Source organism: Episyrphus balteatus, chromosome 1, assembly GCF_945859705.1.
Source record: "Episyrphus balteatus chromosome 1, idEpiBalt1.1, whole genome shotgun sequence".
NCBI classification, from domain to species: Eukaryota; Metazoa; Arthropoda; class Insecta; order Diptera; family Syrphidae; genus Episyrphus; species Episyrphus balteatus.
In genome coordinates, this window is record NC_079134.1 from 57008697 (window position 1) to 57035385 (window position 26689).

A 26689-nucleotide genomic window follows, 5' to 3' on the forward strand; every position below is an offset into this window, starting at 1 on the left:
CACAAGAAACTAAACTTGGATGGGTAATCTTAGGCCCAGTAAAATTTGATAAACCGAAAAGAATCAATATATCCAGTTTCTTTGTGCGATCCGATATTGATTCAATGTTTCTAAAATTCTTAAAACTGGAGAGTGTGGCAGAAAAACACGTCTTTTCATCGGATGGAAAATGTTGCGAATCATTTTATACTAAAAATCTCACTCCGATTTCGTATAATTGCAATCATATCCCGCACAAATTGCAAGTCGTCTTTGATGTTTCTAAAAAGACGACGAATGGAAATGCCTTAAATGACATCTTATTCATTGGACCTGCCTTACAAAATGAGGTAATCAATGTAATCTTGAACTGGCGATTCCACAAAGGTGCATTCAGCGCAGAAACCGCGCAAAAGTATCGTCAAATCCAATTGCCTCAAACCGATGTTGCATTTCAACGAATAGTTTGGAGAAACTCTCTAGATGAACCATTGCAAGACTATTCTATTAATACTTTGATGTTTGAAGTTTCCTGTTCGCCATATCTAGCTATCAAGACACTTCATCAATTAGTATCTGATGATATCTTTTTTGGCGGAGATGATATAAGGTATGCTTCTAAATTACAAAATGAATTGAATTCTCTTTTGAAAGCAGGTGGTTTTGAATTGAGAAAATGGACAGTTAATTGTTCCCAGATATCATCAGTTCCACCTCAAGATAGTAAAAATCAACAACTCTTATCTCTCAATAAAAATGAAACGGCTAAAGCACTCGAAACTTATTGGCAACCTGTAGATTTCAGCCATCTAAGAGATTTATCACCTTTGCAAATTCCAAGATGGCTGAAAATACTATCTACTAATCATTTTTGTCAACTGCAAGCGTATTGTTATGCATTTTCAAGTGCGTTTACAGCGGTTTTTTATCTGAAAACAATATCATGTGATGACTCTATACATGATACTCTCTTGACGTCAAAAACTGAAGTTGGACCTGTTAAGCCCATATCCATATCAAGGATTGAAGATGAAGTCCCAGCAATCAAATACTTTTCATCGTGGCATTCAACCTAGTCTATCGAAAATTCGAAAAAAAATGTTGGATAAACTTATATCATCTTTTTCAGTCCGAGACTCCCAATTGAATTTAATCTTAACATTGAAATAATTTTCTTTATTAATTTACATATTTAGCTTTTAATAACCTTTAATTGCTTTTAAGGTGTTTATAAATCAATGCATCAACAAAAGAAGTTTTCTTGATTTAATGGCTTAGAGTGAAACCCCTAAATAAAGAACATATAAAAAAAAATCTATCAGCGGGGGCGGTATGTTGGAGATATGGACTGGACCATTAGACTGATTAAAAAAATTTTTTTTTTTGTTCAAAGCATTGTTGAAAATATTGTTGGAAATGACGAAAAAAAAATACTGTAAAAGTTTCAGCCCTTAATGTTAACATTTAGTACCGCCGCATCGCAAATTTCTATTTCCCATACGATTTGTATGGGAAAGATTGTGTATTTGTGTTTAGAATTTTTTATCTTTTTAATGGTTCATCCAAAAGGCTGAAACTTTTACAGTATTTTTTTTCCTCATTTCCAACAATATTTTCAACAATGCTTTGAACAAAAAAAAATTTTTTTTGAATCAGTCTACTGGACCATCTTTATGATATACCTACAGAATATACTTGTTCCAAAGTACTTACTTAAAAAATATGTTTTGTATAATTTCAACTGTCGAATATTATAAATATTCTCGTTTTCTATTTTTGTATTGAATTATTAATATTAAGCATTTTGAGGAATAAACATTTAAGGGCAATTCCATGGTAACTCACGTTACATTCACAAAAATTTCCAACACATAAATAATTTTTTTTTTTTTCAATTTTAATGAAAATTGATACGAAATTACTATCCATGAAAGGAGCATAACTATTACTTTCATAATTAACTAAAAAAATTGTCTTTATTTTTAACATTTGCTTGGGAAAAATAAAAGTTTGATGGTAACTCACGTTACAAAAATCGGACACGAATTTTAAGAGTCCGACAGTATGAAGTTGTTATGTGAAATTAAGAATCTTAATTTGTTTTCAATGAAGATTCCATACATACAAAATTACAAGCTTTTAATATGAGTGACAAAAACAAACATTTTTTCAATATTTCGAGGAAAATTTTTTAAATATTTACGTAACTCACGTTACATTATTTTGGTAACTCATGTTACCTGCGATTTGCGGTTCCAAAAGTAAAGAAAAGATGCATTTCAACTCAAGTTTTTTTTTAATCGAATAGTGTGTAACGAAGTTTGCTTAAATGTTAACTTATTTTAGCACTCACGAGGGGATATTGTCATCGTCACTATTAGACTCATCATATTTTCAGTTTGCTTGTTTTTCCGTCATTTTCATGTGAAATTCTTCTGTTGTTGGCAAGCTTATGCTATAAAAATGCTTTAAGATTATTAAACTTCCTGAATTTTATGTCTATCCATAAGGGAATACCACAAAGAATCTTTTCTTGCAACTTGCATAAAGAGTTGCCGCTTGTAAATAGTAATTTGCTGATAAAAAAAGTAAAAAAGACTGCATAATTTGTTCAAAATTCGTGTCCACTTTTTCATGGAATTACCCTTAAACGTTCCTGATTTTGAATTGGACTTTTATTCAGTCTTTTATTTTCCTTCCCATCTTCAATCGAACCTCGATGTTTAAAAATTTTCGATTGAAGATGGGAAGGAAAATAAGAGACTGAATAAAAGTCCAATTCAAAATCAGGAACGTTTAAATGTTTATTCCACCAGGGTTCACAGAAACGTTCACGGGTGAACACAAAATGCAAATTTGTATGGATTCACGACTTGCTTCACCTGTGTGTACTAGGCTTAATAGGGGTCTAGCAATCGAGATATCGAAGTACGAATTTTTTTGACCCACCCTAATGACTATTCATAAACTATTCAACAATTAATAGCTTTTTTTATGAAATTTTAATATATTTAATGCACCAAAATTAATGGTGAAATAATTCTCGAATATTTTATTTTATTTTTTTTATGTGTTAAAAACTTTCACTATGAAATTCCCAAAACTGAATGAAAAATGTTCTTAAAAATTTTCAGTTGTTATTTTCATTTTCTTGTTTCCTAGGAAAATCAATAAAAATATTTCCTCAGCTACTCGATTTTTCAAAACTGAGCAACTGAGTTAAAAAAAGCTGAGTACACAAACTGTGATTTCGTCGTTTCAAACAAAAACTTTCACAGACATTAGCTATGTTTTTTTGGTGTTGCTATCCGTATCCGCATGTGTTAAACATGTATTGCGTTTAATTCTTCTGTAATCTGGGTTATTACATCAAGTATTTGGTGCTTATTAACATTCGTTTTATATTTTAGAATCTATTTTAGACCATTCATTTTGAAACCTCTTTTACTACCTTCCAAAGAGGAAGAGGTTCTCAATTCGTAATATTTTTTAATTTGTTTTTTTCTTGAATGTAAGGCTGATTTTGAAATTTCAAAGCCTATTTTGCTCTGCCCTAATGCTTCTTTTGTAGTTAAAATTTTACGAAGCGCATTTCGATCAGATACCTTACATCAATCTATATTCTTTAGCATAGAAAGTTTCATTGTTAACAGAGTTTGCAACGCAGCTCTTTTTTATGGTCAGTACTAAAAATTTAAATTGAACACAATATAGATTTTTTAAGTAAGACTTAATAAATTTAGCATCTGAATTATGTGCAAAACACTACTAGTCCGGTCAAATTAGACTAAAATAAGGGGGTGAGGTTACATTAATTCTACATTTTGCATCAAAAAACAGATTTCAAATTTTTTTTTACGAAAATGTGCAATAGCTATGCAGTTTTTAAAGCGTTTTTGTACTCATACAATTCTATAGAAAATGATAAAAAAAAGAAATAAATAAAATTCATTCATTCGTGGTTGTAGTGAACGAAAACATAGGATGATAAAATTTAAAATACACTGAACGAAAAAAAGCCAATATTTTATGAACTGGTTGCGATAGAACTTTTTTCTATCTGTTTTTAGAACAGTCATAAGTGTAGCTATAAGCCGTTCTAGGGTTGTCCATTCTCTATCGGACACCCTTTATTATATTCGGACCTATTTTAAACAAAAAATACCAGGGAATTGGTTTCGCGAGAAGGGCCCCAATCGGAAAAATGGCGAAAATTTCCATTTTTTTTTTTACTTTCCCCATATTCTTAACCATTGAGGAACGAAATTCAAGCTAGAAAAATAATGAAATTTCAGGAACTTTTCAGTTAGGAGTTATTTTTCTGAATAGGCCTGATTATAACGGTTACAACTCAACTTCAACTTTTTGAATCGTTATACCTAAGAAACGGTGGGTCTTAGGAAAAAAAGTGTCATGACACTTTTTATATATAATAATCTGGTCTACAATTGTTGCATTGAAAATTTTTTGATAAGACTTACCGTTTTGCTGAGAATCGTGAAAAACCAGTTTTTGTGACCTTTGACCTCCCTTAAATTTTTTTCCAGGCCTCGGATCGATGAGGACTTTTTAGATTTTATTAATGATGGTGTTTCCATCATGTTTGGGAGCTAGAGATACATAATTTTCTTCGCAAAACATTGAAACAGAGATTTTTGGAACTTAGAGTGAGTGTCGGCACCATTTAGCCTTATCCAATCTAGCTGAAATTTAGGATATCTAAAAATATGCAAAGGCTGAACATGTTATGGGGTTCCCCCGAAAAGAATTCGACGAAAAAAACATTTCTATGAGAGTTGCGGTCACTCTAGTGTTGATAGATCTCCTTTTATACATAGATAGTTAAGAAGTTCCAAACAGAGAACAAGGTTACTTTGCTTTATTTGAAATGTAATTTGATGCACAAATGATAAAAAGAAGAAAAAACAATTTAATTCGTTTCAAGAAACAACTAAAATTTTCAGATACCGAGAAAAGTATCGGTATGAGTACTGTTTTTTTATATACTATGTACACCTGGTGAATACTTGGTACGATAGTGAAGTTTGGTTCTTAAAAAACAGTAGAAACAAATGTTGGTTGCGCTACAAACAAACTAAATTGGAATTAGATTTCAACAAATATAGCGAAGCCAAGAGCATTTTAAATAGAATATCTAGCTTAAAGTGCCTCAATTATATTCAGACAGATTACTTTATCTGAAAATGAATCCAAAATCCTTTTGGAATTTCATTAACGACAAAAGAAAATCCAGTGTTTACCCGTCCGTTTTTAAGCATAACAATGTCAAAAACCATGACCCTCGTATCAAAACTCAGCTTTTTTAAGATTTTTTCAAAAGTGCATACATCTGTGATTCTTCCAACTCTGATAGCTTTTCGAACTGTGATACTCTAAGAGCCCCCGCACACTACAAACATTCTATCGGCCGACAGTTTAGTCGGTCCCTTAATCAGAATGAAAATGTATGAAAGTGCGCACACTACAACGATTAGGTATCGGCCGATCAAAAAGTTTGTTTGATCGAAAAAAAAGTTTGTTTTGCTACAGAATTGCCTTCAAACTAAAATATTTCCTAGCGACCCTACTGTTTAGTCCGCTGCCTGTGCGCACACTAGGAGCCCAACCCGACTAAACTATCGGCCGATAGAAAGTTTGTAGTGTGCGGGGGCTCTAAACTGTGATAATCTTGACGAAAATGATCAATTATTTGGTCATTTGAAATCATATTCTCACTTGACCGATATAAATTTTAATATAACTGTTGACGAAATCATAAAATTTATATTTGATTTAGAAGATAACGATACATCTGGTCCAGATGGGATACCAGCCACTGTTTTAAAAAAATGTTCAAATTATCTGTCAGTTCCACTTGCTTTTCTTTTTAATTGTTCTTTGTTTTCATGTAAGTTTCCCAATATCTGGAAGAAATATTTTATAATTCCCATACATAAAAAAGGTAGAAAAGATGACATTAAAAACTATAGACCTATAGCTAAATTGTCGGCTATTCCAAAACTTTTCGAAGCAATTGTTTGTAAAACATTAAGTTTCGGTATTAAATCTATAAATGTTCCAAACATACACGGATTTACTAAGGGTCGTTCAACTGTGACCGTCCTTACTGAGTTGACGGAATCTTGCATTTATGCATTTAAGAAGAGAGAGCAAATCGACTGTGTTATAACAGACTTTAGTAAGGCATTCGATAAACTCTCCCACCAGGTTTTACTACAAAAATTGAGAAAGATTGGATTCAATGCAAAATTTATTGATTGGCTTAAATCTTACTTATTAGTACAGGTATTTAAAAAAGAAAAAAGTGTCACACTCATGAAACTTGGCAAAAAGTTTGCTTTTGGGATGAGAACCAAGGGTAAGAAGAGTCTATACGAAAAAGTTGGGTGGAAGGGTGTTTTTCCGCGGACAAGAGGGAGGGGGTGAAGGCCAAAAATATACTAAAAAAAAATCGTTTCTCGAATATCATCATATGACACATGTTTTCTAGGTATGATGCTGAATCTAATGACATAAAAATGTCAATACGATTGCTCTAAGAAAAGTTATAGCCGGTTGAAAACAAGGGTGCTTGTTTTTTTACTTCAACAGATAAAATATAACCGAAACCCATGTGTAAAACATGCTACACTGATGAAATTCGGGATGAAGGTTTTAGATAAAACAGGGACAAAGGATTCATAAAGTTCTTAAAAATATTTTTGGTGAAAGGGTGTTTTTTTTTTATTATAGAATAGAATTTTATTTCTTATTGACCGCAAAAAATCGATAACAAAATATAAAAACACAGATGAAATTTAGTTTTTAAATATTTATTATTTTATCGAATGCATTTCGAACCTTAAATTGAAAGTTCATCTTCAGCGCTAGTTTAATAAAACAAAATGAAACGAACAAAGCTGAAAATGACATTTAAAAACAAAAACAACTCGCTTATACAAAATTAAATACATAGCTTACAAAAAATAAAGCTTACAAAAAATAAAGCTTACAAAAAATAGCTCTCTTACAAAAAGTAAATAAACAAACGAATTTTACATTAAAAAGAGTTAAAAAGAGATGACTCTATTGCACCAGCTTCTAAATTCATTAAATTATTTGTAGTTTGAATGAAAAAAGATTCTTAAGCATCTAACTTAGATGGATTATTTACTGTTTTTAAAATTTTTATGTTGTCAATAATTGGTGTAACAGAGTGAGACTCTGTGTTGTCGAAATTAAAGATGTGTGATGGTATCGCTTTTTGAATTTCCTTGTTGTCTATTGTTCTTTCGTGTTCACTTGCCCTTGTCTTCAAAGCCCTTCTCGTCTGTCCAATGTAAGAGGCATCGCAGTCTTTGCAGGTGATTTTATAAACACCACTTCGCTCAAGCATTGGTATAGAATCTTTTGTAGTTCCAAGTGATAAACGAAGTTTGTTGTTGTTTGTGTGTACGATTTTTATGTTTGATTTCTCGTAGTATTTATGTAATTTGTTGTGACATTCGGAACGAAAGCGATAGCAACTCGTCTTTGATCTGATTTGTTTGAACAAACATTTTGCGCGAAAAGAGTTGAAAGATTTCTTTTTCGTATTTTGTTTGAGTGTTTTATAATTAAATTGTCGATTAAATGTTTGTTGTAACCATTAATTGTAGCCAAATGAAGTATATGTTCATACTCAGTTTTATAGTTCTGCAAGGAAAGTGGAAGGCGGCAGAGTCTATAAACCATAGAATGAAAAGCTGCAATTTTGTTTTGATGACTGCAGTAGGAATCAAATGTGATGAAGCGGTCAGTGGATGTCAACTTCCTATATACTGCAAATTGAACTTTACCATCATTGCGTGTTATTTTAAGATCCAAAAAAGGTAATGAATGGTCATCTTCTGATTCAAGTTCATATGTAAACTTAATACTTTCATATCTGTTGTTCAAGGTATTTAAAATAGATTCAACAATTGCTTTTTTAACAACCGCAAAAGTGTCATCAACGTAACGCCACCAAATGCAATGAGGGTGTTTTTTTGATGGTTTGAGTTGTGTGTGAGGAAGGTATCATAACATATATTTTATTAAATTTTAAAACTTGGTGAAGAATTAAGAATCTATAAAGTGTAAAACATTATCTTGAGTGGAAGGGTGTTTTTTTTTTTTAAAGATATGATGAAATTCGGAATTAGTACCACAAAAACTGGGAACACCAATAAAAATTGGTACAAATGTTTGATTTATAACACAAAACAAGAATCTAAGTAGTCTATAAAAATATTTTAGGTGAAAGGGTGTTTTTTTTTTAGAAATAAGAAAAATCCGCGATAAGTCCAATAAAATCAACGTTGAACTTGGGATAGAAAGCAAGAATAAAGAGTTTTTATTACAAAAAATAAGGTGAAAGGGTGTTCTTTTCGAAGAGACAGTAAAATCTGTAACTGGTCCAAAAAGCTAATGACTCATTTTATTTTTTGTTTTTATGACAAATTGAACGTTTATATATAAGTTCTTAGACGTTTTACACGAATCACTGGCTTTTTGGGATCAATTACTGATTTTACTGTCGCTGACGCTTTGAATCTTCTGTCTCGTGTTAAAATCAATGAGCCAAGCCGATGTCTTAGAAGTCTTTCTGAGCCATTATGTACAACGCATTATCGTACCAGCTATGAGCGGTATCCTCCTTTAAATAATATGTTTAATTTATATAACGTAAACCACAACTTAATTACTCAAAATCTTAATGTAACAAATGCTGGCTTTAAAATGATTTTTTATAGACTTCATGCCAATAATTCATATATTATGTACGCTAGAATACTCTGATATACAAGTTAAAATCAACGAAAACCACGTTGATTCAACTATTTTTCGGAATGATTTTGCGTTGAAGACGAAAATTTTAAAATCAAAGTAGAACATCGTTAGTTTAAAATGGTTTACCGTTATAAAACATCTTTAAATCAAAGTTGTTTCAATTTAAAAAAAAAAAAAATAAATTTATTAAAAAAAAAAAAAACATGGGCAGCCCCAGGGGATCTAACCTACAACTTTTGTGATAAAATTCAACAAAAGTCCGACAAAAATAAAAAAATGTCTTACGTTGTTTCAATTTTATTTTGAAGAAGTTTCATATTAATTTTTTCAACATTAAATCAACGTTGAGCATTTTACGTTGCGTTTTTTCCCTCAGTGTATTAGCTTGATTAAATAAATAAATAAATACCTGTAAAGATTTTGATGTTTTCTTGTAAAGGCTTCCGTTGCTCCTAGTTCCCAAGTGCGCTTAAGGAGAAAGCTTCCATAAAAAAGTCTTGGGAAGGTTCTGTTTAGGCGTCCACTGAAAAAAAGTTCCCTTCTACAGACAGGTCCATGATCCTTTATTTATTCTAGAATCTAACTATAGGTAAAGTAAACTATGTAGATATGTATATACATTAGGGTGGTCCTTATTTTGGACATGTAGTTGGATAGCAGCCATCCGGTTGGAAATACTGATAAAAATATTCCCTAATTTTTTTTAGATCATTATTTGGCTCCCTTCCTCTCCCGGATTCAACGTGAAATTTTCATGTAAAACGTCATTTACTTTGATTTTTTTTAGGTAATTTTCTTATTTTGTATGGGGTTTTCCGTATTGTACTAGAGACTAGGCACTTGAAATAAAAATTCGCAAGAATTAGAGATTTTTTTTCGCTTTTTAGAACTAATTGATGTCCAATGTCCATCCACTGTTGAATTTCGGCAAAAATCAATATAAGAACCACCTTTATATACATATGTATATTCTTTGTGTATAAAAACTATAGTACTCTCACGGGGAAAAAAATCACTAGCGCCGCCGTACGGTTTAGACACAAGTGCTCATTTAGCAGAATGGATTCCACAAAAAAGGAGAGGGATACGGAGGCAATGAAGGAATAGAACAAAATTCAAAAGTAGGGAGGATACAAAATAAAGAAAGAAAACAAAACTGGTTTGAAATTACCAGCTGATTTATAAAAAAATATAAAATAATAAATGAATATACAAAATTATGGGTTTGTAAATGTGTGCGAATTTTTAAATTTGATGTGTTTTGAAGCAAAAAATGAAGCAAGGGATTGAAAAATAAAAATCTAACGCCATGATTGCCGCTGATGTAAAAATAAAGTTTTGTATATTGATGTATGAAATAAAATCTTCAAATTCATGTTGTTATTGTCTTCATTCAAAAAATTAAAGAACATGGTTCTATTTTAATTGTAATAAATGGTTTTATTTTCAATTTTCAGAGGAAAATGATTTATAAATTATGCATTATTGTGCATAAGAACGTTCAAAGTTTATAACGTTTTAAAAGTTTATCTGTACAGTTTTATTACGTATATTCTTCTTTTAAAAAAACCGAATTTATCACATATTAAAAATTGTTATCAAACTATTTAAACATTAAACCTACACCCAGAGAAAAAACGCATAGTAATTTTTATTCCGTTCTACATTGAATCAATGGTGAAAAATATATTCAATATTTTTCTAAAAATCGTCCTATGGTTAAGTTACAGTTTGTCACATGCATTTTTATAAGTGAGATAGCACAGTGGTAAAGCACAAGCTTGTCAACCCAGGTATAGCAGGTTCGATCCCCAGCGGATGCCAGTTTTACTTTTTTTTTATTTTTTTTAATGTGTGAACAACTTAGATTTAAAGTGTGCTACTTTGATTCAATCATTTTCCACTTTAGGCTAAAAATGTAGTGATTTTCCATTGATTCAAAGTGGTTTCGATTGATTTTACGTTGTTTTTTGGCTCAGTGTAAAAACAAATTTCCAATGTGGTAACCATAAAGCGCACTTTGTAACGGTTTTTTCCGTGGAAATGATAAAACCATCTCATTGTATGGTATTTAAGCTTAAGATTTAGACTTTTATTATATTTATCTGTAGGATGCATCGTGGAAAAGTAATAATAATTTTTTTTTGCAAAAACAAGGTGAACAAATACCATTTTTTTTTCATTTTTGTACGATTTCTACAAAAAGAGTAGGAATTTTTTTAATGTAATCAGTTTTTATCAAGAAACCAAAAAAATACAAACCTTTTTTCTTTCATAACCCTTTTCTTCATTTTTTTCATACTATACCTACAATAAATTTTATATCATTGTAAAGGTTATCATTTCAGCTTTAATTGTATGTCCCAATCATATCTGTAGGATGCCGATATCTTTTTACGGTTATCTCTGAATTTTGACTATGAAAATGATTAAAATTGAAATTCAGGGATATAGTGCTTCAAATTTTTTATTAACTCTGTTGATTTCATCCATCTATGTATCAAAATAAAACAAATTTGCATTAAACAAGGGCTGAAAACTATCAAAAATGTTGAGATAAAAAATTGTTTTTCCCGTAATTCACTCAAAAATCATTTTAGAAATCCAATTTTTTTTCACATGCAAGCACCTTAGTAATACCTATAAGTCCTGAGTTTGAGATTTTTGGAAAGCTTTAAAAAATTTTTAAAAATATAAAACCGTTCAAAAATACCCTTAAAAAACAGGTGTTTTTCGAAAATTCATATCTCGAAAATTAGGGCTTAAGAAAAAAATTCCTTTTAGACGCCTAATTTTTTTTTCCTTAAACTTTCCAATGGTATACCTAAAATTTCTATAAAAAAAATTTCCTAACCTATAATAACCACTTTTTCGAAGGTCTACCTCATGCATAGGTTTTAAAAAACCGTTTATAACTCAGTATTGAAATTTTTTAGAATTTTTTCAAAACTTGTGCCATTCTTCCAACAAATTTGTCTATCGATTGAAAAAAATATCAACTCTCTACGACTTTCCGTTTAAGAAATGCATTTTTTTGCACCATGTCGTTTCACCCTATTTACCCTATCAAATAGTCGAATTTTAAAAAACTACCTCCCTTGTGTTCACTTTTAGGATTGTACCTTTCAAATTATATTTTTATACCTATATAAAATGTTTTTACAGTTTCCATATATTGAAAAAGAAGTATTTTAACGATTTTCGATTTTCAATATCAAAAAATACGAATAGTTTCAAAATTAAATTTCAAGGAAATACACACCTACACACAAAACTCTATAAAGACACAAGGTCATAAGCACACATGCAAAATCATAAGCAGAAAACAAAAAAAAAATAATAATCCAGTCAAATAAGGGTTAAACCTCGGAATGAATGTTAGTAGACATTTTTTTTGCTCAATATCTTCCTTTTGCCATTCTATAACATATCTCAAAAGTCTAGAAAAATCTCATGTCCGCTTGTCGCGATTTCAAGGTCAAATCGCGAAATGGAGATTTTCAAAATTAGCAAAAGTAGGCTATGGTATTATATACACATATGATACATGATTTCAAGGTATTTTTTAATGCAAATTCCAAAAAATCTAAAATCAAGACAATCTGACGTCTCTGGAAAAAGTTATACCTGTTTTTCATCTGTCAACTCATATTATTATAACAGTTGCAAACTTACTGCCGAAAAACCCTTAAAAGTTATGGTAGATGAACCAAATTTTGCATGAAAATTTTAGAATCCATCATTATTAAAAATCAAAACAATCCATTACAAAAAATATATATACCTACGAAATAATGGTATTTTTTGATGGAGGGGCAAATTTTAGGATATGCACTAAAGAAGATTCTTGTTCATCTTAGGAATAAGTGCTAATAGGCTAATTTTTTCATTTTAATCTTTGTTTGGATATTCTTTAACTACCCTCAAAAATCTAAAAAAATCTCATGTCCGCAAGTCCTACTTTTCTTGGTTTGAAGATAAGGTGCAGATTTTAAAAAATTGAAAAACTACACTTCAGATATTTGTGTCAGATCAACATGAATAAGGTGCATTACTTTTCAAGGATGGTCAGGTTGACTTGTTTGTGAGTTTTATTGGAATAAGTGTTAAAGAATACCTTTATATCATGTCGCTTATGTTGGTATACATATAAAAATTTAAACTTTTCTTATTAATTTTTTAAAATCTGCACCTTATTTTCAAACCAAGAAAATTAGGACTTGCGGACATGAGATGTTTTTAGATTTTTGAGGGTAGTTAAAGAATATCCAAACAAAGATTAAAATGAAAAAATTAGCCTATTAGCACTTATACCTAAGATGAACAAGAATCTTCTTTAGTGCATATCCTAAAATTTGCCCCTCCATCAAAAAATACCATTATTTCGTAGGTATATATATTTTTTGTAATGGATTGTTTTGATTTTTAATAATGATGGATTCTAAAATTTTCATGCAAAATTTGGTTCATCTACCATAACTTTTAAGGGTTTTTCGGCAGTAAGTTTGCAACTGTTATAATAATATGAGTTGACAGATGAAAAACAGGTATAACTTTTTCCAGAGACGTCAGATTGTCTTGATTTTAGATTTTTTGGAATTTGCATTAAAAAATACCTCGAAATCATGTATCATATGTGTATATAATACCATAGCCTACTTTTGCTAATTTTGAAAATCTCCATTTCGCGATTCGACCTTGAAATCGCGACAAGCGGACATGAGATTTTTCTAGACTTTTGAGATATGTTATAGAATGGCAAAAGGAAGATATTGAGCAAAAAAAATTTCTACTAACATTCATTCCGAGATTTACCCCTTTTTTCTCCTTATTTGACTGTATTAAAACAAATAAAAAATAATAAGAAAACAAAAAAAAAAATAAGCAAAAAAAAGTAAACAAATTCTTCCCCCTCCTCTAAAGAATGCGAAAAGAAACAAAATCTAAGCAAACAAAAAGTAAACAAATTTTTGTTTTCCCCTTTTTATTCTGCAAATCCACACGAAAGCCAGGCGAACGCAGCGACGCCGCCGGTTTGGAAAACAAACACAAAATCTCAATCGATGAGAGTACTATAGTTTTTATATACAAAGATATATTTTGTTTAATTTTATTTTAATTCTGTTTTTAATATTTTCCGAGCAAGACCATTTTTTAAAGTAATCTTAATTTTTATTCTTTTATAACTATTTATTATTTATTTTCATAAGGTGATGAAATGATTCAGCTGTGTGTTGATCCAATGGAAGATAAGCTTTGTATTAAAGCTGAAATTAGTTCTGCTACTGAAAGTACAAATGTAATTAATCAGCAGAAAAATTATTTATTCAATGAAAATCCAGAATCTAAACTAGATAAAATCGAGGCACTAAATAAATTCCGAGATCTCTTTCGTAAAATAAAAAACTCTAAGAGTTCAGATACTACTTTTCAAGAAGAACTTTACAAGTACATTAAGGATCCTGATGAAATTCCTCGAATTCATTCTATTGAAATACAACTTAAAGAAATTGGCGCCACTTTTTTAAAAGATTTATGTGAGAGTCTTATCTTGATCAGTAAAGAGTTTAGTGAAATGTCTATCGAGAATAAAAATACCGCCATAGATTTTGAAAATGCTTTGAAAAATAAGGACACCGAAATTAAGCGTCTTGATAATGAGAAAAATGATATTTCAAGAAATCTAGAAGATGTGAAATTAAATTGCGATAATTTATTAGAAGCACAAAATAAATTACAAAATGAAAAAGAGACTTTAATAGAAAATATTAAATTAATAGAAAGTGAAAAATTGGCATTCGAAGAAAAGCTTAAGATCATCACATCAAATGGCCAAAAATTAGCTTGTCAAAACGAGCAATTACAGCAAGAACTCGAGTCGCAAAGTAAAAATTCTGAGAAAGTTGAAATTGAAAAGAGTTATGTATTACAAAAGCTTGAAGAAGCTCTGTCTAATTGCAAAAAATCTTCAGAGATGAATGAAAAAATGAAAGCGGAATCAAGGATCAATGAAGAAAATTCGATTCTACTCAGAAAAGACCAGTCGAATGTTTCTCGTAAGTTTGAATATCTTTCTTTGAATTACAAAAGCTTATTAGAACAAAATGAAGAATTACTTAAAGGCCTCGAATTAAATAAAGAAAAATGCCATTTACTCGAAATCCAAAATTTTAATGAGTTAGAAAAAAATACAGAAAACATTAAAAAACTAAAAACGGTTTCAGAGCTTAATGAAAAATTGCATCTACAGCTTAAAAGCAGTGAAGAAAAGTCGTCTCAGCTTAAGAAAGATATAAGTGACATTTCACAAAAATTTGAAGAAATGTCAAGTACTTCCAAAAAATTGTCAGATGAAAATAACGAACTTAGAGAAAAACTTAAAACAAGCACAGAAATGTGTAAAGTCATTGAGACTGATAAAAACGAGACTTGCAAAAAGTTAACAGAAACAACATTAAGTTGCAAAAGTTATGAAGAGCTTAATAAAAAGCTACAACTTGAACTTGAAGCCAATGAAACCAAAACTGCTCAGCTTCAAGGTGAGAAACTTGTTTTCTCTAAAAATCTTGAAGAACTCGAAACAAATTTAAAAATTTTGTCCGAGCTCAATGAAAAAAATCAACGTGAACTTACTACAAATGCAGAAAAAACTATTTCACTTGAAGCTGAAAAATTTAAAATTTCTCAAAAGCTTGAAGAATTAACAGAGAATTGTAACAAACTTTCTGAACGAAATAGTAAATTGGAAGCAGAATTGAAAACTTTTGACGAAAATCTTAAATTAGTAGAGAAAGAAAAATTTGATATTTCAACAGATTTCAAAGACGTCACAGTAAAATTTGAAAATTTATTAAGAGAAAATGAAGATATGAAGCTTGGAATAAAATCGTCTGAAGAAAAAATGAAATTACTTGAGACCGAGAATTTTGATATTTTACAAAAGCTTTCAGATTTACAATCAACACTAAAGACGACACTTGAACAAAATGAAAATCTGCAGCAAAAATTAGAAACAATTAAAGAAAGCTCAAATCATCTTGAGAAAGAAAACTTTGATACTTCAAGAAAGTTTGAAGAAGTCTCATTGAGTCTTAGAACTTCATTAGAGCAAATAGAAAGAATGCAATACGAACTAAAAGTCAATGAAGAAAAGATAAAACTTCTCGAAGAAACTAATTTTGATATTTCGCTTAAACTCAAAGATGTAACATCAACTAATGAAAACTTATCTGAAACTCAAACAAAATTGCAGGAGGAGATTTTATCGAAAAATGAAGGTAATGCTTCGTATTTTAGTAGTCTAATCCAACAAATTGAAGACCTACGGATCGAAAAGACATCTATAGAAACACAAAACAAACAGCTGGAGCTGGAAAAGTTTAATCTGCTCAGAAAACTTGAAGAATTAACGTTGAATGTCAAAAGCTCAAATGAATCAAATGAATGTCAATTTAAAGAACTCCAGGCAATAACTGAAAAATGCAACCTTCTTGAAATTGAGAAATTCGATATTTCTCAAAAACTTGAAGAAAGTTTATCAAAGTATAACAATTTGCTCAAATCTAAAAATGAGTTAGATGATGAATTTAATTCTCATAGAGAAATCACTAAGCAACTAGAGGAAGACAAATTTGTTTTGTCTCGTGAAATGACTGATGTATCATCACAATTGAACAGTTCCTTGATAGATAATCTGAAAATTCAAGAGCAATTGAGTACTATCGAAGAAAAGGTTAAACATGTAGAAGTACAAAATTTCGAACTCATTGGGAGTGTTAAAGAGATCACATCAAATTGTGATAGTCTTTCTCAACAGAATACACTTTTAAATAACGATCTTTTAGAAAAAGAAGACGCAGTTAAAAAATTAGAAGAAAATAAGTTTACTTTATCTCAAAAACTCGAGGATGTCACATGTAAAAAAGAAGCTTTGGAAGAGCTTTCCAGTAAACTAGAAGATGAATTAAAAAAGATCAAAAGTAACTCCCATCAGTTAGATTTGCAAAATATTGATGTTTCACAAAAGCTAGAAAGTATTACAATTAATTGTAAAAAATTAGAAGAGTTAAATGAAAAATTGCAACAAGATTTGGCATCGTTTGATGAGAAATGCAAGCAAAACGAATTGGAAAAAAAGGAAATTTCTCAAAAGCTAAGCGATATTACAATAAAGTATAATAGTTTAAGCGAAGAACTAAAAGAAAAGAAAGAAATAATAGAAAAACTTTCTACCGAAAAAGTTGAAACTTCTGGAAATATCATAGACGCTACATGTCAAATCTCAAATATGTCAGATTTAATTGAAGACTTACAATTGAAATTCAAAACAACTGAAGAGAAATGTAGTCATCTCGAAGTTGAAAATGGAGTAATATTGCAAAATCTTGAACAAGTGTCAGAACTAAACAAGAAATTGAAGCAAGACCTTAAAAACTTTGAAGAAAAAGTCAACAAACTTGAGACAGAAAGACTTGATGTATCTGGAAATCTCATAGATGCAACCTTGGAGTGTAAAAATCTTACAGAAATCAAAGAAAATCTGGAACAGAAACTAAAAGAAATTAAAGCAAATGCTAGACAAGAAAAATGTGATTTATCTGATAACATTGAAAAAGTCAATTCAAGCTGTAAGAACTTATCAGAGTTAAACAATAAGTTGCAGCAAGATCTTAAAAGCCTTGAAGAAAAAGTCAACAAACTTGAGACAGAAAGACTTGATATATCTGGAAACCTCATAGACGCAACCCTGGAGTGTAAAAATCTTACTGAGCTCAGAGAAAATCTAGAACAAAAGTTAGAAGAAAATGAGACAAAAGCTCACCAAGAAAAATGTGTTTTAGCTGACAAATTAGAAAAAGCCATAGCAAGAAGTAAAACTTTATATGAGCTAAATGATCAATTACAAACTGATTTGAAAAATAACAAAGAAAAACTTAATCGCTTAACAGAAGAAAATCAAGATCGGATTCAAAATATTGAAAATATACCAGTGCATCGTGAAGAAACTAAAAAAATCGAAACTAAACTTAGCAACAGCAATGAAAATCTTCGTATGGATATAATCGAAAATCTTAAGCCCCAACAAAATATTCACAACAAATTCTTAGTCGGACGTCTTCAATTTGGCAACCAACTTAAAGATATTAATCAACTAATAAATGTCATTAAAAGCCACATAGAAAATTTAGATCGAGATATCCAGTCATTACCTACTGTTAACAGAATGGAAACAGAAACGTTTAATGCTGCAGTAGAAAAATCATGTAAACTACAATATGATTTCGCAGAACTTGTCCGGAGATCTGAAGCTCTTGTAATGATAAACGAGAAAAATCCTTCGTTAATGGACTCGGTTTCTAAATCGTTATTAGACGAAGCTAGGAAAAATATCGAAGAACAAGAAAGTTGTATGCAATTCGACCCAACAGATGAAATAGAATTGCTGCAAAATATTGTTATCAGTTATCGATTAGTTTTGAAATCAAATGATGTCGAAATAGCTAGCAATCTCCTCGTGAAATCGAGCTTAGAACAACCTTTACCCCATGAACAAAAAAATATTGAATGTGATCTCGAATTAACAAGACGTTTAATTAATAAAATGGACGAATTAAATTGTATTTTGAAATGCTTGCGTTTTTTCCAATTCAAAATATCAAAATATAATACTAAAATTAATGCAAACTTCAACAATTTAAAAAATGATAAAGAAAGATTAGAAGATATTTGCAAAGTGACTTTACAGCTGAGAGACGCCGAAAAAATATTAAAAACAGAATGCTTAGTACTTGTAAAAGTACTTGTCGAAAGTATGAAAACTTTTGAGTCAAGACCTGAAAAGAGTCAGATCATTGCTCCAATTTCTCATATTGATAAGTCCATTGCAATAATTAAAGATGTCATGGATTCTAATTCTGAGTTGCTGAATTATCTTGCTGAGGAAATTAAAATTATTGAAGATAAAAGCACAATTCTTAGTAAAAAGCCTTTGTTAGGAAAAAATTCAAATCCAAGTGAAAAATTTGATCTTGGGGTACGTATGTATTTGCTTTTTAAAACTTTATAAACTATCTAAACTTTGCAATATATTTGATGTAGTTTGAAAATTTAGATGAGAAAACGGAACAAATCAACTTTTTGCATTCTATAATTGCTGATATGCAGCAGAAGAACGATAAACTGAAAGATAAGATCAAAACATTAGAAGCTTTTTCAAGTGATTCTAAAAAGTGAGTAAAGCAATGTACATATTGTCTATAATAATTTTTAATACATATTTTTTTTGTTTTTTTTTTCAGATCTTTTATGTATGAAATGATAGCTGCGAGAAAACCAACTCCTCGAGTGTTTTGTGATATTTGTGATCAGTTTGATAAACATGAAACAGAAGATTGTCCATTGCAAGAATCAGATGGTGGAAATGTCTTATTTCAATCAGATAAAATAGAGAGTGCTGATATTAAACTCCTTGCTGATAGAAAGTACTGTGAAAACTGTGAAGGTTGTTGCTTTGTTTTTAGTTAGAAGTTTTTTTTAATCTTTCTTTTTTTTAAGCATTTGTCGATCATGAAACGGAGGATTGCTTTGCCGGACTAGAATAATTTTATTTTAATCAGAATGTGTGATTGTGTGTGTATGTTTGATTGTATAAAGTGTATGTGTTTGTATAAGCAAAAAAAAAAAAAACGAGTATATTGCGTTGTGGTACTTCGTTCATTCTTCTTCAAAACTATAAAAGGATTTGCCGGAAGTACCTACCTTAGTACCTTACCGTTACCATAATGCTACAGTAAAATGTCGAAATGTGTTTTATCAAAAATTAAAAAAAAATTGTATGTATTTACATTAATTAGAAAAAAATGATTTCAACCATGTTTTATTTAGTTTTGATATTTATTTCTTTATATAACTTAAGCCAGTATGATACTTCTTTTTTTTTTTCTTATTTTCAATAATTTAAAAAGAAAAAAGCTGTACGACATAATTGAAATACAAAATCACTTAAAGAGTGAGCGCGTAAACAAAATAAAGAAAACGCCAAAAATGTCACAAAAAAGTACCTACTAAATATGTTTGCTTTTTTCAGTAATTTTTCAATCTTTTTCGACGTTTGTTTATTTGCCATTTGAATTTGTATAAATTATTTGAATTTGCGTATAAAATAGACAAACAAATCATTTAAATTTGCCAACCGAGCCGACGCACAGTGTGGCCAATCACGAATCTAGCTGGACAAAATTAATAACTCGCGTTAAATCGACTTTTTTTCTAAACAGTTTTAAACAAATGAATGTGAATAGATAAAATTCTATAAAAAAAAGAAAGATTTTTTTAAAAAGAAATCTATAATTTCTGCAAAAAGTGGGTCAAAATAGTGATGAAGAAAATGCATTTTTATAGTATTTGAATTTATGCTTCCGTAAACATATTCTATGATTGGATATACTTAATTATTTTAAAAAACGCTTGAAAAATATATAAAAACTCTATTGCTATTCACGAAAAAAGAGAGGCAGAATAATTAGTTTTTATTAAGAAATAGAACTTTTACACACGTTTTTGACAGGTGACATACATGATTTATTTTCTCAATATCATGCTTTAAATTAAAATTTTAGCAATGATTTTAATTAAATATGCTTCACAATCATAAAAAATGGCATCATTTTTAAAAATATCTGCAGATAATTTAAAAAAGTAACTCCTTTTTGTGTGATGCAAACTTGAAACATAAGGGCCTATTAAAAACATATGTGTTTATATTACCTTCGATTTTTTTCAAGCTAATAATTCTCTAAATTATTTCGTGACCCTATTTCTGTCCTTTTACACTTGCTTGCTTTTTGCATTGAACTTGTTTAAGATGTTCCGACAGAAGAGCATCATTCATCAATGATAATGCCTCATTAGTTGAAAATTCCAGTGGTTTAGTGGTTCCAGAGGATCAGAACTTAATCTTTTATACATTTTGATCCTTCACTCAAAGAACATTTCGATAAATCCTTTCCAGTATTACTGGAATATGCTTTTTCAATTTTGCGGAGAGCGATTCTACTGATTTTAACTATTTTCTAATGGATAGGTGCACTTAGGAGACTTTTAACCTTCCGTTTGTTATATTTTTCCCGTTTTTTTAGTTTTTAAAAATTCTTTTCTACTTTTGTTTCACTATCTACTGTTTGTGTTTTTTTAGTTATCACATAATATTGGTCAAGCAAAATGAAATTCATGTTTAAAGAGCGGTCCAATGTGTCTTCCACTTTTTTGCCTTTTTTTTCGCTTAACTTGAAGCACAAAACTTTTATATATGTTTTTAATTTTTCTTTATTTTCAACCCTTAACTGATGTGGTGGGTCCAGGGGACCCACGCCTTTTTTAAAAATTAAAAAAAAAACCGTTGCGACTGAATTTTAAAGTGGAAATTTTATTTTGAAAACAAGTTTTCCCATTTTTTTTATTTTCTTAACTGGTTTGGAAAATGTTATATTTGAAAGTTTTATAAAAAAATTTGTAAAAAAATTTAATTTTGTATTTTGTTTTATCATTTAAAAACACCTGGGTCCACTGGACCTACGACTTTAGATACGTCAGTAAATTTCACCACATCAGTTAAGGGTCAAAAATGTTCCAAAGATGATACCTGCTCATTAAAAGATCAAAAAAAACTGTCTTTTCGATCTTAATTGGCAGTTTTGACTCATTTTTCGAAAATTTGTTTTTTTGAAAATCTTGACTTCATTTTGAAAAGTGAAAAAAGTTATATGGCGGTCGAGAAAACGCGAGACATGTAAATAGCTAATCTCAATGACAACACTCCACAATACATTAATTAATTAATTTCAGATCGGAAAAATGCGGAAAAATTAACTTTACCTCTATTTGAAAAACAAAGATATTTTTTTTTGCACTTCCTAGCCTTCTTACAGATTTTATTTTTTTTAAATACTTGCAATGGTAATTCATAAATAAAAATTATAATACTTTACCTCCAAATGTAGATTAACAATTAAAAAAAAAACAATTACAACAAAAAAACTACCACAGCATTTTTAATCGTCAACCAAACTCAAGCGAAAAATAGAATACTTTGTATTATCTCCATCCAACTGTTGACAAGAACCAACTTTCAAGCTTAGCTTACGCTAATCCGAGATGAAAACAAAAAAACCAAACATGAATTACAGTTACCCATTGTATTGAGAAGCTCAACTCATGATTTAAAATCATGTGGCTAAACTTTTTTTTTTTTCTATTTTGTCCAGTCAGATTGGCGAATTACCACACTGTGCGACGACGGCAAAGCCAAAGCCTTAGGCCCATTTCACACATCGCCGAGAACCGTCTATCCGGCCCGGATACACGGTTTTGTCAAAAAATGAGTATCCTTTCACACACACTCGGCAGCCGGTCGGTTGCAGCTGCAGAAGAAACAAGAATTTTTCTTGTAGGTTTCACTTCGACTTGATGTTGATATACCTAAACAGAAAAAAAAACAACCCCTTCCTTACCTCACAATATAAAAACACAAAACAACCCTATCTTACCTCACAATACGAACTGACATCAAAATATAAAAAAAAAAAACAAAACAACCCCTTTCTTGACTACAGCACACAGTGTTGCCGGAGAGAAATATTAGAAGGTAGTACGGCAGAAAAAAAAGGGGAGTATTTTGAACAAAATAGGAGTACAGCCATTTTTTTGTCTTGAATTTTTTTTTAGTTTTATTTTAAAAAAAAATATATTAAGTTAAACATAAAAAACAAAACATAAATAAATAAATTATTAATTCAAATAACAGAACGTCGGTCTCATGAGAAAATATCGTAACTCCCAAAATCAAAATTTTACAGGAGAGACGAAAGAATAAACAAACAACAGAGTAGTTGGGAAGAAACGCGCTGTGCAAAAATTGAATTTAAATCTATTTAGAGTTTTCGGAATGACCCCCAATTTTCTGGGTTGCTCCGCTGGCATATTTTCTAAAGAATGGCATTCAAAAGTCATTTTTGAAAAAAAGTGGAGTCACGAGGTTTGCTTATGAGACCGACGAAAAGTAATAAAATATCTGTCTTATGGTAGATAGCTTAATTTATAGTAATATTATTTTTTTAGAATAAAAATTAGGAACTTAGATATTGTAATCACAAGATATGTATCAAATACATTAAATAGAAGTGATTTTGCAAAAATCAAGGTATTTTGATTATATGGTAAGTATAAAATGATAGAATAAAACAAATATTATTTTTTATACGCTTTTAAAAACTGTTTTGAAGGATTCCATTTGTGGCAATCAACTCTATTTAACAATTCCTTGCAACTCATAATTGCATTTATTGTATTTACTTCCAATCTGTTTCGTTTTTTATCTTTGATGATAAAGAGTTGGGAAAAAACTCGTTCTGCCGCTGCGCTGCTGTGCGGAAGACTTAATAAAGCACTAACAAAATCCTTTGTCAGGGAGAAAAGTGTTTCATTAAGAGCATTTTAAAAAAAAAAATATTTCTGACCAAAATTCTTCTATTTCTAATGAATTCGAAACCATAGTTTGGCTAAGTAGTGTTCGCCATTCCATGTCGAGGTTTTCAATTTCATTTTCGCTAATCAAATCGGGAATGGAAGATTGAAAATTTCACAGCGAATCGATTTTGATGACGAAATTCTGAAACATATTCAAGGCATTGACCCTTTAAATTTAGCAGAAAGTGCAACTTCAATAATTTCTTCCATTCCCGATTTGATTAGCGAAAATGAAATTCGCTAATCAAATCGGGAATGGAAGAAATGATTGAAGTTGCACTTTCTGCTAAATTTAAAGGGTCAATGCCTTGAATATGTTTCAGAATTTCGTCATCAAAATCGATTCGCTGTGAAATTTGAGCACACAGGGTCTTATAATATTCTCGGCAAACACCTTTAAACTCTATGATTTCATTTAGGTATTTCAATTTTGTTTGTTTTAATAAAAAGTTCAGCTTTAGCCCCAACGTATACAGAGGTTAATATTTTTTAAATAAATAGGTGTGTTTTTTATTACCACCGGTCTTAACTGGACAAAAAAAACGCAGTCTGGGCTAAGCAATTTACATGTTAAATACAACAATACTTTAGCCCCTTGGGCTTAGCTGTTTAGCCCGGAGATTTCTCTGGGCTTAACTTTTTGAAGAGTTTTAAATCTGTGCTACCAAACTAATTTTTTCATAAACTGTTTAGAATTTGTTTAAAAACGTGAAAACTCACGTTTGGAAGGACAAAATGTATTAAAATTGTTTTGCTAGCATACATTTTTGTATCTCTTTGTAAAACATACATGAAAAATACAAGAAAATGACGAAAGCGAAAAATATGACAACTCTAAATTTTTGTTGTGTCTGCTGTTTTCGGAACATTCAATATACAGTGCTGCCAAGATCTCAAGTTAAGCCCCGAGGCGTTTTTTTTGTCCAGTTAAGACCGGTGGTAATAAAAAACACACCTAATGTCAGAAAAATTCGGATTAGAGAGAAACTCGTCGCTTAACACATCCGATTTGATAAAATTTTGTAAAATAGTTTTATAGAACGTTTTTACGTAGGGTAAGGTGGTATAAGAGTGCGCATTTTAGACAAATCACCAAATAAAACAATAACAAAAAGAATTTAACTACTTTTTTATATATAGTTTTTAGTTTATAATCAAAGCAACGAAAAAAACTTAAAACTGGTAACAAAAATGTATTACTTCAATAGTTATAAACATAATACCACATTAGGTCATTTGCGCACTCTTATACACACTATTGTGTAAGAGTGCGCGGCCTAGTTTGTAAGAGTGCGCAGCTGCGTACAGGTGTAAGTTCGCACAAAAGTCGCAAATAAAACTGCCTATTTTTAAATAAACAGAGTATTTTTCGATCTATCACTTTTGGCATGAGGAAAATTCGATTAAGTCTTCGATTAATGGTTCCGAAAAAATTTCAATATTTTTTAGTAACTTTCATACGCTTGTTTTTTGAAAGACTTGTATTTGGTTTCTTTTTGGTTGGAATTGCTTTTTCTAGCTGCTGTTTGCTGGTACATGGACAAATGCCAGTTATTTTGAAGCCTTGGATAGCATTTACTGCTCTTATAACCCGCGCACTCTTATACATCCTCATAGTGCGCACTCTTACACGTTCAGACATGTAATCGAAGAATATATATGTATTTCACAATGCACTTTATGGCCAATCTTACGTGTTCCTCAAATGTTTCTTTTTGTCAACTTTTCAATGTCCCATACTTTGTTTATTGTTATTTTTTGTTGTTAAGTGGAAAATTTAATTTGTTTGGCAAGAAAAATTGGAAAAAAAAGTGCTAAAAATCTTAAATTTAACTAGCACCTCCGTTTACGAACACATTTGCATGAAATTTTGACAGCAGATCAAACTCATTTAGATCTTTCCAAAATAAGTGCACTCAGTCTTAAATTCCCTTTCAATCCGTAGGAAATCGCTTTGCGCACTCTTATCAACCGCGTACTCTTATACCATCCTACCCTATGGAAAAAATTTATGAATCCGGACGGACTGAGATTGAAATTCTAAGTTTAGCTGCTTAGTCAACTGGAGAACATAGGATAGAAATAATAAATACAATTTTGTGGTATCATTTAGTTCTTCTTGAATCTTGTGAACAAGATCTAGATTGTTGTCAGAAGATTCAAAAGAATTCTCCAAAAAATAATGTAATAATGCAGGCCACTGTTCTAGCGCTCTTGCCACAACCTGTTCAAGAGCTAAGCACCTAGTAAAAATTAGCGATGTGTGAAATGGGCCTTAAAATTCATTGTAAAATTTGTAAATAGTATTTAAAGAAACAAGCCAATAAATGAATTACTTAAATACTTACTTACTTACTTACTAGACAAACAAATTTAATTCTGTGCGTGGTGAATTTAAATCGTACTGCTTGCGTTTTACTCCAGTCAAAGCGTCGGAAAAAAGGGCCTCACCTTGCACAGAGAGGCACTGTCAGTTTTTTTTTCATGGATCGATAGGGGTATATTTAAAAGGCTTAAACCCAATTTCTCACCACCTGATCATGCGTTTTAGCGGAGTTATTCACAAAAATGCATTTTTTGAGATATTTTACTTCTAAGCTAAGGGCTCAGTTATAGCTATCAGTAAAATTCATCAGTAAAAATTTTGTTTTGCTATTTTGAATACTTTAATCTTATATTTTTTGGAAAATGTTGATGAAATAAATTGAAAACATATTTCCACTAATTTTTTCAAAAAGAATCAATGCATTTTGTGTTAAATTTTATTCACAAATCCATTTTATAAATTTTACTGACGAAATTTCATTTTACTGAACAGCTGACTGCCAAATGCCAAAAAAAATTCCATTTCGTTTTACTGATGGCGTTTCATATTTTTACTGTTCCGGTGAATCATTAAAAAAATTACTGAGGCAATGATCAGTAAAAATGATTAGTAAAAAAATTGTTTGGGGAGCGAATGTCAAATTGGCATTTAATTTAATGACGTAAATTTACTAGTTGCTATAAACGCTCATCAGTAAAACATTTCAGATTCCTGATGTTTCAATTTTTACTGATAGATTTTACTGAAAGCTATAACTGAGGCCTAATATCTTTGCTCCAGATTGTCGTACACCTAAAAAAAACATACATTCTCTTCCTTATAATATTTTCTATCGTTGTATGTAATTTCATTGTATTTGAGTGAGTAAATATAAAATGGCAGCCATTTAAAGTCAAATTCTTGTTGTTAAAAAACACATTTTTGTCATTATTTCGAAAAAAGCTTATGTCATGATTGACATTTTTCTAACTTATTTTTGTATAAGGAAGAGAATGTATGTTTATTTTTTGGTCTACGACAATCTGGAGCAAAGATATTAGCTTAGAAGTA

General features: G+C 30.3%; 1 protein-coding gene across 2 annotated transcripts in view; it reads left to right on the forward strand.

The window, feature by feature from the left end:
• LOC129916181 (restin homolog) overlaps positions 1-22432 on the forward strand; it is a 213288-nt gene extending 190856 nt beyond the window's left edge. For both annotated transcript variants that reach the window (XM_055996009.1, XM_055996015.1), the window contains 4 exons: positions 14001-18823; positions 18889-19019; positions 19089-19291; positions 19345-22432. In XM_055996009.1, the coding sequence (XP_055851984.1) occupies positions 14001-18823; positions 18889-19019; positions 19089-19291; positions 19345-19391 (5204 nt within the window). In that variant the 3' untranslated portion in view covers positions 19392-22432. The remainder of the gene's footprint in view (positions 1-14000; positions 18824-18888; positions 19020-19088; positions 19292-19344) is intronic.
• Positions 22433-26689: the final 4257 nt, after the last annotated feature.